Below are 14,358 nucleotides of genomic sequence, written 5' to 3' on the forward strand. Positions count from 1 at the left end.
CCTATGATTCTCCCGCTCGCTCTCTCTCACCCACACACACTCATACACACACACATGCGACAAGGTGAGGTTTGCTTCATGTTTTAATTGGCTCTGCCTCCTTCCAAGACCACACCTACAGGAATGAGACATTCAGGGACCTTCAGGATCAGTGCAGCTCAGCTTGGAGTTCAGCTTCAGCGTTTGACTGAACGTCAAGTTTATTCAATTCAGGGTTTTCATCTTTGGAAGTAAAGTCCTGAGTGAAAATCCTCTTTGGTTCAGCAGACCAACAACCTTCATCCACAATAAACCGCCGTTACAATCAGCAGGAGGTCTCCCACAGTGGCTGAGGGTCATTAAATTAAAGGCACATTTCACTACTTTGGGTTCAGGCAGCGACTTTGAACCAGAAACAATTCATCGGTAAAACCACAAACATTTGCGTCATCTGAAATGTAATAACAATAATAATAATATTAATACCAACAATGATAATAATAATAATAATGATAATTATAATAATGATAAGGACAGAGATTTTGATATGAGGGTTAACGGGAAGCCTCTTTAGCTTTGCCTAGCCTAGCCTGGCACAAAAACTGATGCCTGCAGCAAACTTTGACCTCCTCATGTCACGTCGGTGGGTCACAGTGGTCAGTTATGCTAAGCTAACAGCTGCTAACAGTGACTGAACACACAGCAGTAATTGAAGCCTTGGTGGTTCAGGTCTTCGACTGGTGAAGATAACCCACGATCCCCCGGGGCCTCACTCGCTGAAGCTGAAGTTCATGCCTTCGGTGAGGGGGGACGAGGGGCCGGCGCTGGAGACCGTGCTGGAGGGGAAGCTGCCGTCTGCGCACACACACACACGTCAAATTGAGGATGCTTTAATACTGTCATAGAAGTGTGAGGTGTGTGTGTCGAGCACTGTCGATTGTCTCACCATGGAGACAATCTGGTAATTTTCCCCATAAAAACATCAACAAATGTTTAAGACCACAGAAGAAGACAGAAAAGAAGAGGACTATAAAGAGGCGGGGTGAGGGGCTGCAGAACAGTAGGATAAAGAAAATCAGCTGACTTCCTGCTTGCAGTGTTAGGAACAGAGGCTGTCCAGCAGGGGGCGGTGGATACTCACGCCACAGAGGCTGACTGGGCGGCTGCAGTGAGGACGAGGAGGAGGAGGAGAGCGCCTCCTGGGGGCAGTAGAGAGACGACTGGCTCTGGGAGTCAAAGAGGCTGGAGAGGGCTGCGGTAACACACACACACACACACACACACACACACACACATACACACACACACACACAGGTGAACAATATGACAACACTGGAGCTCAGCTGTTCTAGATCACATGACATCTCCAGGTGTCAGTCTCACGTGGGCCACGCCCACTAACACTGGGTTGGCCAGTTTCCCCAGCTGTGACAATAGCAGCCGGAAAGAGGGGGGGCGTGGCCTCTACACCTGTAGTTACTCGCTACACTAACAGTAACAGTAGGTGGACCTCTGATTGGTCGACGTACCTCTCATGGTCTTGGCGTGCGCCTCGCTGCTGCTCTCACACACCTTGTGGAGGAACTGGTCCACCTGCTTCAGGGACAGAGAGTTGTGCAGCGTCTCCAGCGGGTAGATAGAGGGCACCATGGAGCAGCCTTCAAAGCCTGCGGACACACACACACACACACACACACACACACACACACACACACACACACGGTTTAGAGGTCAAGACCAGTAGGGGGCGCCGTCACTCTGTGCATGCTGGCCGCTGCGCTGACGTCTCTCAGCAGATTGGTTAACTGAGCACACAGGCAGTCAGTGGGAGGAGTCAAGGGGGAGGGGAGTCTGGGGAGTGTCGGTGACGTTGTTGTGGTTGTTGTTAACCTCTTCACTTCAACCGCTGTCCACTCGATGGCGCTGCCGCCAGTCACATGACACCAAGCCACCAGCGACCACACTTGGCATCAGTTAGAGACACAAATATTGCGTGAGGAACAGGAAGCCAGTCGATTCCTCTCCTACACAGTCTGAACTTTCGGAGTGAGCAAAACTAGTCTTTGCTGCCACCTTGTGGCTCAAAGCGACACTGCACAGGAGAAAAAGCCAATCCAGTTTAGGCTGGAGGATCACTTCCTGTTTCTGCGCTCAACAACTGCACTTCCAGGTTTTGGAGCTCCGACCCACGGGGCACACATTTGACATTTTCTCCGGAAATTGAGTCACTTTAATAAAAGAGGAAGAGGGAGAGGCTAATGCTACTGGCCAAGCTAAAGAAGCTAACATTCTAGCAGCCATACACTCACTAAGAGTGGACTTTCCCCACGCAAATACGCAAAGTTGTTTCCTCCAACCAAGAAACAGACAACAGCGATCCAACATGTCAATCTTTGGATCTCCCCTGCATTAAATGTTTTTGATATTATTGTATATGGCCGTGTAAAAGTCAACATAAGAGTCGAAAAACATATTTGTCAACTCAAAAAATGATCCAGCCAACACTGGCTAATACTGGCTAGTGGCTGATGCAGCGCCACCTGCTGTCTCCCTGCAGAAAACTATAGACCAAGGTGAAGAACCTGGACTCCTGCCGCTCAGCCGGAGGAGGTGACTGCGTCCGCAGGCCAGTGAGGAGGTGCAGTTATCAACACAGCAGCGGTGTTACAGGTGAGGAGCACAAACCCAGCGCCTCGCCACAGCAAAAGAAGAAGAAGAGAAAGAAGAAGAAGAAGAATAAAGTGTTCATGCAGTCAGAGAGTGGGCGGAGCCACATACCATTAGTGGGATGTCTGGCAAAGGAGACAGAAAATCTCTTTACTGGCGGCATTGAACACATCTCTGAGGAGAGAGGAGAGGATTACTGGGAGCAGAGGAGGGGAGGAAGAGGAAGAAGAGGAGGAGGAGAGGAGCCTAGGAAGTGATGTCACGAAGAGCAGGAACGTCTTCTTATCCTTTTGGCTGGAAAAATAAAACATGAAGCTGTTTTCATGTTAGTTGTAAAGTAAAACCGTTAGCTTAGCATAGCTTAGCATAGCGATAGCTGCTCCTCCCATCCGAACACTCAGGCTGTGGACGATAATGAGTGGAGACACCTGCTGGTCAAACACACTTCAACCAAATCATCAACTGGCTCGCAGACTGCCCCCTGCTGGTCAAACCTCTTTCTACATCTAGTTCACTGACGCTCAGCTGTATGTCTGTGCGCGTGTGCGTGTGCGTGTGCGTGTGCGTGTGCGTGTGCGTGTGCGTGTGTGCGCAACAGTCCAGCATGCACAGAGAAGATGCGGCAGCAGATGAGTGATCTGTGATCTGCGATCAATACCTGACACAAGCGAGTGTGTCAAAAAACACTGGAGGTCCCAAAAGGAGGAGGAGCAAAGAGTCGTGAAGGAGGAGTTTGGAAAAAAAGACAGGATAAGTTTGGAAAAAAGAGGAAGAGTTTGGGAAAAAGAGTTGCTCCAGCAGGAAGAAAAAAAAAGAAGGTGGTTTGGAGGTGTTGGGGGACGTACCGAAGACCCCGCCCTGGCTGGGCAAACTGCCTGGGGACAGAGGAGGCTTCCTGTGGTGCAGGTGGTGCGTGCGGACGTAGTCCCGCAGGTTAGGGGCACTGTAGGACACGCCGAAGGCCGAGGCGCTGAAGAGGCCGGAGCACAGGGAGCCTGCGTGGGTTGGGGGAGGAGGTTAGCAGGTTAGGAGGTTAGGAAGGTGGGGGGACGAGGTTAGGAGGTGGAGGATTTGATTTTTGACGTTTTCATGGAGGTGTCAGGAACCTGCAGGAACATCTGTCACTTCTGATTGGTTCTTCTGGGGAGCCAAAGGGAAGAATAGAAACTAGTTGGGTTGAGGACCAGGACCAGGATTAAGACCAGGACTGGGACCAGGATTAAGACCTGGACTAGGACCAGGATTACAACTAGGACCTTGACTAAGACCAGGACCAGGATTAAGACTAGGACCAGGATCATGGTTCCTGAAGAGGATGGTGTGAGCTGTTTGGTTGTGAACAAACGAAGTGGATTTGGTCATGTGACACAATTGCCGCTTCCTCCGAAGGCTTTGAGGCTCCTTCTCCTGGTTGTGACATCTGAGTGGCCATGTGACAGGAGGTCACATGACACAGGACAGGTGTTGCACCACATCTCCACTGTGTGACTGAGACGCTGCAGCGGTGACATTGAACAGGACCGCTCTTCACGTGCTCCTAAGGCACTGCTGACAGGAAGTGACATCATATGGGGAGGTCACCTGCAGCCAGGTCAGCTGACCTGCTGCCGCAGTGCTAGATCACACACACACACACACACACACACACACACACACACACACACACACACACACACACACACACACACACACACACACACACCTAGGCCGCTGGCTGCTTTGCACTCAGGCGACTGGCGGGAGCAGGAGTGCAGGAGTCGGTGGGTGGGGCCTCTGGAGGTCTGGGTGGGCGAGGTCTCAGACAGGACCTGGTGGTTGTCATGGAGATCAGCGGTTAGCGGCCAGACAGGCGGTGTGGTGTACATGGGTCGATGGGGGAGGGGGCAGTGGTACCTCCATGGAGCCCGTCTTCCTGCTGCGCACCATGGGCGACCTGCGGTGGATGCTGATTGGCTCAGAGACAGGAAGTGCCTGGTCCGGCTGGTCCTGGGAGAGATCCTCCAGGCTGCCCTGATTGGGCTTCTTGTCCTGATTCTGATTGGTTTAGAGAACAGGAGGAAAGGGGGGGGCAAGATGAAACATGGGTTCATTAATGCAGCACTGCTACTGGCCAGGAGGTGGAACTACAGCCACCATCAGCAGTGATTCATCTCAAGTGACAAAAAGGCGGGACGCACCTCAGAGGAGGCGGGGCGGAAGCCGGAGCCCAGAGGGGCGTTCTCCTCGTCCTCGCAACCTTTGACCCCTGGGCTGAAGTGGAGCTCCACGTGGAAACGCTCCTCCGATGTCGGCTCCTGCACACAAACAGACAGACAGACAGATGGAGTGAGGAGGCGGCACGGTTGGTGAGGTGAGGGCGGCGGCCAGACGAGAGCTCCGCCCACCTTGTCGTTGTCCTCGTAAAGCATGATGACGATCTGCGTCATGTAGTTGAGCTCAGACACGGCGCTCAGGTAGTCCATGGCCTGCCGCCACTGCCAGTCTGTCGCCTCCTGCAGCAGAACATACAGCCCTGAGACACAGGAAGTAGCCACGGGCGAGTAGTAGATACAGACGGGAAGTAGCCATGGACAGGAAGCATCACAGGGAGCAGACAGAGACAGGAAGTAGCCACAGAAAGAAGGTAGCTACAGACAGGAAGTAGCACAGGAAGCAGACAGAGACACAAAGTAGCCACACATCCGCTAAGACACAGGAAGTGGAACAGGAAGTAGCCACACAGGAAGTAGCAGAGGAAGTAGCTACGGACAGGAAGTTTTACAGGAAGTAGTTACAGACAGGAAGTAGCACAGGAAGCAGACAGTGACAGGAAGTAGCCACACAGCCGCTGAGACACACAGGAAGTCGCGAAGGAAGTGGCCATACAGGAAGTAGACAGACAGGAAGTAGCACACAGGAAGTAGACAGACAGGAGGTAACACTCAGACAAACTGCCGTACATCCAGCAGGCCGCCGTAGCGGAAGACGTTGAGCAGCGAGTGCACATGACTCTCGCTGGTGAAGTACAGGCGAGTGCGCACGTGGCGTCCGGGTGACATCACGCCTCTGGAGTAGCTGCAGGGGCAGGAAACAGGAAGTCAGACACAAAGGCCAGAGGATGAGACAATGGGACTGCAATGACATCATTAACGGTGCAAAGCGTAGCGTCCGAAAGATTTTTAATTTGGCTAACGAGTGCACTACATAGTGAGCTACATAGAACTCCCTATGTTGGGACTATGGAAGGAGTGGGTGATTTCAGACACAGCCAGAGTCTCTGGGAGGGTGGCAGGTAGGAAGCGGGTTGGTTTGTGGGTGTCAGAACTGACAGCGGGTGTAGCTTGTTGACGGCCTCGTCCTCGTGGGTCCTCTGCAGGTCCAGCTGGATCTTCTTCATCAGGGGGAGGCAGTAGGCCTGGGCGATGTCCAGCTTCTCCTCCTGGCTCACCCCGTACTCCTGGAGGAGCAGGTAACACAAGGACAAGGACTCACAACACACCCCTGCAATGACTCACAACACACCCCTGCAATGACTCACAACACACACCGGCAATGACTCACTACAGACACTGCACTAAAGTTTCTTCAAACGGTGTTGTTCTACTAAATCTACACAGTGGCGGCGGGCAGAACCTGTGGGATGACGATGTCGGCCAGGGCTCGGGACAGTCGGAAGAGCTCCAGCGTGTGGTGCAGGCCCAGCGAGGCGTTGTGCTGAGAGTCGTACTTGATGCAGTCGTAGATGTCGGGGATCTTGCTGATGTCGTAGCGGCCGCTCTTCATGCGGAAGTCCCGCTCCAGCTTGGACCAGCGCTGCAGCATCAGCTCCAGGGTCTCGCTGTGGTACAGCTGCAGGTCTGCCCACAACAGTCAGTTAGCTCCGCCCATACAGTCGGTTAGCTCCGCCCACCCCCGCACACCCGCTGCTCACCTGCAGATTTGGGGTCCTCCAACCTGCGGCGGATCTGCGAGGTCAGGCTCTGGATGAGGGCGTAGACCTTGTCGCAGGTTCTCACCGGGTTCTCGATCATCTCCATGGAGTTGACCAGCGAAGGGGAGCAGGTGGGTGCCAGCTGTGGGAGATTTGCGGGACGCCGAGAGGTCAGGAGTTAAAGTGCTTCAGAAAGAGTCAGGAGAGCAGCAGCTCCAGCACAGACCTTCTGGAAGTCTTCCTCAGTGAAGTCCTCCTCCTTCTGCATGATCTCGTGCAGCCTGGCCTTCACCTTCTGCTGGCAGTCTGTCAGAGAGTCGCTGTCGCTGTCCAGCAGGCCGTTCATGTTGGCGCTCTTCACCATCTGCACCAGGATAGGCGTCAGCTCCCCCTCCAGAGCCAGCAGACCCTGGAGACACCGCAGAGGAACGTGAGGGAACGTGAGGACCAGAGGCACCGTCTGGCAGGCCTTGGGCGGCAGCTCCTGGAGACCTTCGCGAAGGCGGCGGCCGTCATCTGGACTCTGCCCTCGTCTGAGGCGTAGATCTTCAGGTCGTGGCGATAGGTGCTGTGCAGCCGCAGGAGGCCACATCCTGGAAAACCAGCATAGTCACCTGGAGGAGAAGAGAGAAGGTCCGGGATTGAGAAGGTCTAGCCTGGAGCTCCTGACGGGACGGGAGGCCGATTGAAAGAGAAGGCGGCTGATTGAGGCCAAAAGGTTCCCACAGATCCCATCAAACGGCACACAGAACACCTGGCAGGTGCAACAGCGCCCCCCTCGGCTCACACGCAGCCACCTCAAGATGCTCTGTGAGCTCCGGGCTCGTCACCTGTGGACGACAGCGGGGCGGAGTGAAGCCAATCACTGGAGATCAGACAGTCGATTGGTTAACATGCTGTCTGCAGATCAAATCACACTGATGCTTCATGCACTCGGCTCCACCCCCCTGCCCTTCTCCACCCGCCATGGCGGGAGGCGGAGCTTCTCCCCGGTCAAGTGACAGGGTGGTGGATTAGTGTGACGTGATCCGTTAGCTCAACACTGTCATCCAGCAATCTGGGCAGAGCGGGGCGGGGTCAACAGGTGACCCGGGGGAGGCGGAGCAGAATCAGGATGAGAGCAGAGATCAGAGCACGTTAGTGGGCTGAGCCACAACAACACCCCAACACCCCCCGCCCCCCTCCCACCCCTGCAAGGCTGAGACGGTGGAACCTTCTCTTACCAGAGTCAAAAGGGGGACTCGGAGCTGCGGCGGCGGCTAGCGGCTAGCAGTTTAGACGTCGCCACCGCCGGCGAGAAGAGAAGAGCAGAGTTAGTGGTGGATGCTCGGAGAGGAGCAGGAAGTAGAAACAGAGACTTCCTGTCAGCACACAGGAGTAGCGACAGGACAGAGAAACCTCCGGGAGGGTCTTTACCTGGGGGAGGGGGGCACTCGGGCTAGCAGTTAGCCTGTTAGCGCTGAGCTTCCTCCTTGTGTTCTAATTCCACAGGTGTGTTTCAAACACTGCGTGGAGCCAAAACCTCGGCAGGGGAAGCCCTCAGTCAGGTTAGCTTCTGCGCTAACGTTCTCTAGCTAGCCCAACAACTGCGTGGCGTAAACACCGTATTCTGTTTTTGATGTGGAGTCGTCTCACTAACTGTCTCACGGAGGGCAGCGGCACCCTGCAGGACGGCACTGCGCCACCTACTGGTACAGCGGGAGACATGACCCCGCCCCTCTGACGACTGACCTGAAGCTGGACCAATCAGCTCTCAGCTCTCAGTCTCAGGCTGCTGCTCTGACAGTAGTTAGCCAAGAGTCGACAGTGACAATCCTGTGATTCATGGTGATCCAGGGAGGTCCAGACAGATTCAGACTGCTCCAGGGTGGTCCAGGGGAGATCCAAGGAGGTCCAGACTGGTCCAGGGTGGTCAAGGCTGATTCAGGCTGGTCCAGGGTGGTCAAGGGAGATCAGGGGAGGTCCAGGGTCCACACACCGCTGCACTGCCACTTCCTCTCAGATACTCCAGTTCCCAGCTCACAACTTTGGAACTTTGGCTACCTGAACATCGTCTACAACCTGTGTGTGTGTGTGTTTGCGTTTGTGTGTGTGTGTGTGTGTGTGTGTGTGTGTGTGCGTCAGACACCTTGGCCTCCGGGGTACATGCAGCGGAAGGCTCTGCCCAGCTCCTCGGCCTGGACGCGACCAGCAGGCGTCAGCTCACCGCCCCACTTCAGCACCAACAGCAGGGACGGACCGTCCTTCTTGGAGTCTGAAACACAGGGGGCGCTGTTCACAACACACTTACACACACACACACACACATAAACCGCAAGTGTGCTGGATGGACTTCTTCTCTGCACCTTCTTCCTCACTGGAGGCTTTGGGTTGTCCGTTCCGCAGGTACGTCAGCTGGACCTTCCTGTTGATACCGGAGAAATGACCGTACCTGGGCGGACACGCACACACACAAAAGAGTAAGTACACACACACACGGCTTCATGTTTGGGAGAAAACCACGACACATCAGATGGTTAATCACCGTCCACACCAATCAGGTGTTAGACAATCAATCAATTGCCATCGTTAGCAAGCCGATCAATCAGAACTTTTCTTTTCTTTTTATGAAAATGCAGTTCAGCCAGAATTCACTTCCTGTGTTTCTGCTTCTCCTACGTCTGCAGTTAATTAGGCAGCGTTCAGAGAGAAGCTACTTCCTGGTTGAGAAAGACGAGAGAGCAAGTCGCTCTCAATCACACACACACACACACACACACACACACACACACACACACACACACACACACACACACACACACACACACACACACACACACACACACACACACACACACACACACACACACGTTGCCGGGGAAGCATCATGTGATCAGGGTTAATGGCCGCGACTGGATGGAAGTTAGAGGAGAGCAAACAGAGTGGACAGAACATCAGGAACAGCCAGGTCCACACGCACAGACAATCACTCACTCACACACTCACACACACCTGTCAGGTGTTCCTAATACTCTGTTAACTCAGACAGCCTTGAAAAGGGGGAGGGGCTCGTACTGAGTGTCAGTCAGGCTGGACTCCCTGCACAGGAGCAGGTAGAGGAGGTGGAGGAGGCGGAGGAGGAGGCCAGAGGAGCGTCGAGGAGACCAGAAAGACAGTTAGAGAGGAAGGAGTGCCCCCTAGTGGAGTGGATGGCTGCTGGTGCTGGAGGACGTGATGATTATGGTGATGATAATGAAGATGACTGTGGCCGTGGATGCTGTCACTCACATCTCCAGGACGGCCTTCAGCTGCTCCAGCTTGGACTTCTTCTCCTCGATCTCACAGTCGTTGTGTTGGAGCAGCTCCAGCAGCAGGAGCCGAGCGATGTCCAGCACCTCCTGCACACGAGGGAGGAGGAGGAGGAGGTGGGGGCGCTGTTTCAGCTCAGTGTGGAGGAAGCAGACGGCGGTAGCAGACCAGGAAGCTGCTCACCTGCAGTTGTTTGGGCTTCTTCAGCTTCAACTTTCCAGACTTGTAGCCGCCGTACTTCTCAAACAGCTCGAAGAACCTGTGGACGGCGGGCAGCTTTATGGCAGGACCGGGGACCAGGACCAGGAACAGGACCAAGGCGGCGGTGGGCGGAGGACCTTACCGCGGATGTCTGACCTCCATCTTCATCTTCTGCTTGGGGGTGCGGTCTCCGTGGCGGATGATGGCGATGACGCAGCGCAGCTCCATCCTGTGGCAGGAGGAAGGAGACGGACCAAGCAGGTTGGCAGGGCATGTGGGAGGAGCTTCGACAGGAAGCCGTGGGCATGTGGCTACTCACATGCTCCCCGAGGTGGTGGGGACGATGGGGATGTCCTCAGCCTCCATGGGGATGGACCAGGGGATGTGGAAGTGGGGGGCCAGCTCCCTCATCACCATGTTACTGGGGACACACCGCGCTGTTAGCCACTAGCAATTAGCCACTAGCACAGGGGTGGGCAAACTTTTTGACTGGTGGGTCACAATGGGTTCTAAAATGTGACAGAGGGACCGGAGCAGGAGCAGATGGATGGAGTGTTTTGGAGACCCACCTCATAGGAGAACACATATATGGGATATGTATAAAACATGTGCTTTAATGTCAATTGAAAATGAACAAAAGTGTTACAACAAAATATCGGTCTTTGAAGACCCACGGTATTTAGTTCTTGAAAAAAAAAACAAAACAAAAAAAACTTAACGGGCCCCAAATGGTAGTTTGCCCATGCCTGCATTAGCTGCTAGCCATCAGCCAGTAGCTAACCGTTAACTACTAGCCGTTATCCACCAGCCGTTAGCCACTAGCCATAAGCCAGTAACCACTATCCATTAGCCAACATCCATTAGCCGGTAGCTGTCAGCTGTTAGCCACTAGCAGTTTACCGTTAGCCACTGGAAGTCACCTATCAACTGTTAGCCATGAGCAGTTAATCACAAGCCGTCAGCCACTGTCTGTTAGCCGCTAGCCGTCACCCACCCCAGCACTTTGGCGCAGTCGTCGTAGTACTTCATGGAGTTCTTGACGAAGCTGAAGCCGTTGACGTCGCAGACGAAGGAGTGGCCATTGGCTCGCAGAAGATCGAAGCCGCACACTGTTTGCTGCAGACAAGAAGTAGTTTATCGTTCACAGAGTGTTTTCACTAATGTCCAGCAGGGGGTGGATGTTTTCACTCAGCAACGGTGACATCAAGGTCGGGGCAGGTGACTGCGGCGGCGGGGTGGGGGGGGAGTGGGGGGACATGTTGGAAATGGATCTGAGTGAGGAACGCTCTGCTCTACTTCTATTTTTAGTGTACCTGTGTACAATCCTGTGTCGTTTGGAAGAGAGCAGAAGTTGAGGGAGCAGAACTCACCTTGAAGGCCATGCAGACCTTCCGGGCCACCAGCTTCTCCATGGAGGTCAACATGACCGGGTAGCGGATCTCCTTCCCCTCACTGTCCCGCTCCACCTTCCCGTCCAGGGCCGGAGATTTACGGGCCTCAGCGTGGGCGTAGTCTGGCCCCACCGTGTAAACCTGACACATGCACACACATACACACAATAATTGCAGTGTGTTTGTGTCTCTGTGTGTGTGTGTTGACCTTTGTGACCTGTGTGATCTCGTTACCTTCACATCAGTCCCGTCGGTTGGCATGAACTCCTCGTAGATGTACGATCCCGTCTTGCGGACGGTGCTCTCTGGAGAGTACACACTGCTGCGGCTGCCAATCTGCAGACACACACAGACACACACACCAGAAATCTCTGGATTAGTTATGCTGGCAGCATAACTACATTCCCAATAGGCTAACATAGTTAACAAGCTAACAGGAATAAAAGGCTAACAGCGCGAACAGTTTAAACAGCGCGAACAGGTTAGGTACAGAATGGCCCTCTGTCTGGACTTAAGTTTTTCTTTTTTTGGTGACAGGAAGTGATGTTTTGGTTACAGGAAGTGATGTGGGCTACCTTCCTGAAGAGCCTCTGGCTGCCCCCGCCGGCCGAGGTGGGGTAGTAGATGTAGACATTGTGGTCCTCGGCACACACGGGTTTCTCCACGAAGGGCTTGTGGAAGACCTCGCCGTTGACCTCCACGTGGTCCTCGGCCTCCACCAGGTTACACTCTGCACAGGAAGTCGAGGTGTTGTGATCAACCCGTGGGCTGAGTACTGGAGATGGGCGGAGTCATAGTGACCCCTACTTTCACAGTTGGTGCCATCTACAGGTCCGTCAGAGGACCGCTTTGAAACCAGAAGCTTCCGACATCTGGATGTGTGGGTGGGACCAGAGGTGAGCAACGATTGGCCCGCCCGCCCACCCACTGGTAGGTCGTCACGTGGCTACTCAACTATTGCCACGCCCTCAACTTGGACAAAATGGACATTAGAGTCAATGGGCTGTATTGTACTGATTCAGACCACCAGAAACATTGTGACCAGTTTGTTCTCCCCCTCATCGACAGCCAGTCATTTGCATTGTTACTGCAACCAACTCTGGCGGCCACTGCTGGCCAAACCATAGAATGCAGTTTTTTTTGGGACTTCCACGTCCGCTCAGCCTTTCATACAGTTGATGGGATCCTGTCACACACGCACACGCACGCACGCACACACCAGAAAAGAGTAGGACCCACCCTCTGGATGGTCGGGGTCTCGGTTCAACACAGCGTAACGAGGAAGCTCAATGCCCTCCTCCTGCAGGATGCGGTACACTTCCCTCCTGAACAGGAAGCAAATCCATCACAACATGTGTGTGTGTGCGTGTGTGTGTGTGTGTGCGTGTGTGTGTGTGTACCTGTCCTGTATGAAGTACTGCATGTTGAGGTCGTTGATGAGCAATGGGTTCCTCAGCTTGGCATACTCCACTGCCTTGTCCAGAGGGAAACCTGCCAGGTCACATGACCAACCAATACATTATCTGCCGACAGGTGGCCCCGCCTCCACGTCTCTCCTTCAACACTCATCGAGAATATAAAAATAAAAAAAAAAGAAGACCTTTCTGATTGGATCCGGTGGCGTGGGTGCTGATGCACCGCTGCAGTTTTGGCTGCGAGCTAGGCTAACATTGCTAGCTACTGCAGTGTCGCCACAGCGCATGGAGGAGAGCTACGGCACCCCTCCCCCCTCCCCTCCAGGGCCAGGTCACACACTAAACAAGAATTGGTGGCACCCTCACACGCGACCACGCTGAGGTTCTGCAGAACAGGCTGATCACTCCTGCCTGCTGGATTAGATTATCTTCTTGCTCCACAGCTAAACCGATAAGTCTGCCTGGTTCCAGGAGTCTGACTGTACCTTTGGAGTGGAAGGAGATAAGGCAGTCGCACAGAGGCCACTTCTCCACCGGTTCCTCTAGGATCACCTCCTCCGGGAAGACGACCACCTCGATGTAGTCGAAGCGACACAGACGCTCCAGGATCTGGGTCATCGGCTTGGACTTGGACTTCTTGGTCATGGCGCAGATCCCCACCACGATCTGTCGCTCTGGGGGCTGGAGGAGGAGCAGGAGGTGCAGGAGGAGGAAGAGGGGGTTGTGGAGAAGGAGGAGAAGGGGAGAAGGAGGATGAGGTTGAGAAAAAGGAGGAGCATGAGGAGGTGGAAGAACAGGAAGAGGAGGAGGGGGCAGAGGGGGCGAAGGTGGAGGAAGAAAAGGAAGGGGGAGGAGGAAGAGGAGGAGGGGAATTCAGCCACAAAGGACATCATCATATTGAGGCCAGACCCCGGAGGTGGCGCCCTCTGGTGGCGCCCCCACCCACCCCCCTCTGCAGCACCATGAGGAAACACTTTGTATCAGAGGTGAGAAACAAATCACATTCCTGACAGAAACTTTCCACACTGATCTGTGCAGTGGGCTCAAAGAGCCATCAGCGCCACCTGGACTTTCTTCACAGCTGGAAAAAAAAACTCTCAATCTCTCAAGTGCGCTGCCCTGTCACAGGTCCTCAAACAAGCGTTGGCCACTTCCTTTCAGCCCTGAACAACTTCCTACTCGCTGCAAGGTGACCCAGTGACTCATTGACTCGTCGTAAAAAGACTCGGCGGCCACGACTCGCCTGCCGCCAGGTGAACGACTCTTACCGACGGCTTGTCCTCCAACTCCATGTCTTCCCGTCGCCACGTCTCCGTCCTCACGGCCGCCTCCTCCGTCTGCCACCGGCCCCGCCCCTCATCCTCGCCACCGTCTCCCCGGCCCCGCCCCCACACCGCGGCGGCTGCGGAGTCCAGGGTCTGAGCAGGTTCCTGATAAGAGCAGCGGGCCAACAGCAGAGGGCGCCCAGGTGGACCGAGGCGTGGCCCTGGCGGTCACGTGGCAGTTA

At 54.4% G+C, this 14,358-nt stretch overlaps 1 protein-coding gene across 3 annotated transcripts; it reads right to left on the bottom strand.

Annotated features, from left to right (window-relative positions):
- Nucleotides 1–65: 65 nt before the first annotated feature.
- ppip5k1b (diphosphoinositol pentakisphosphate kinase 1b) lies at nucleotides 66–14,358 on the bottom strand. 3 transcript variants are annotated; one of them, XM_076028879.1, is made up of 28 exons: nucleotides 14,120–14,358; nucleotides 13,337–13,532; nucleotides 12,837–12,927; nucleotides 12,676–12,761; nucleotides 12,012–12,166; nucleotides 11,671–11,772; nucleotides 11,416–11,577; nucleotides 11,040–11,161; nucleotides 10,365–10,466; nucleotides 10,188–10,274; nucleotides 10,028–10,103; nucleotides 9,824–9,933; nucleotides 8,902–8,987; nucleotides 8,685–8,810; nucleotides 7,049–7,149; nucleotides 6,783–6,965; nucleotides 6,557–6,698; nucleotides 6,259–6,482; nucleotides 5,955–6,082; nucleotides 5,586–5,700; nucleotides 5,031–5,138; nucleotides 4,824–4,940; nucleotides 4,540–4,680; nucleotides 4,349–4,454; nucleotides 3,492–3,641; nucleotides 1,509–1,646; nucleotides 1,121–1,231; nucleotides 66–834 (listed from the first exon to the last, which is right to left on the bottom strand). In XM_076028879.1, exons 1-28 carry the CDS (start codon nucleotides 14,141–14,143, stop codon nucleotides 749–751), a joined length of 3,375 nt encoding a protein of 1,124 aa, XP_075884994.1. In that variant the 5' UTR covers nucleotides 14,144–14,358; the 3' UTR covers nucleotides 66–748. The 3 variants fall into 3 exon arrangements, with proteins under 3 accessions (XP_075884994.1, XP_075884993.1, XP_075884995.1); XM_076028878.1 differs by having other exon boundaries at nucleotides 7,049–7,170; XM_076028880.1 differs by lacking the exon at nucleotides 3,492–3,641 and having other exon boundaries at nucleotides 7,049–7,170.

Source organism: Nelusetta ayraudi, unplaced genomic scaffold (genome assembly GCF_046127955.1).
Source record: "Nelusetta ayraudi isolate G7.1 ecotype Tasmania unplaced genomic scaffold, CSIRO-AGI_Nayr_v1 ptg000026l, whole genome shotgun sequence".
NCBI classification, from domain to species: Eukaryota; Metazoa; Chordata; class Actinopteri; order Tetraodontiformes; family Monacanthidae; genus Nelusetta; species Nelusetta ayraudi.

Bases quoted from the DNA above. Each gene is read 5' to 3' on its own strand.
- ppip5k1b (XM_076028878.1), bottom strand. From the start codon at position 14,143: ATGGAGTTGGAGGACAAGCCGTCG. The intron at 12,762-12,836 runs GTACACACACAC...CTTCCTGTTCAG, and splicing joins CAGTACTTCATACAGGACAG to GAGGGAAGTGTACCGCATCC. The intron at 835-1,120 runs GTGAGTATCCAC...GTGTGTGCGCAG, and splicing joins GCCCAGTCAGCCTCTGTGGC to ACGGCAGCTTCCCCTCCAGC.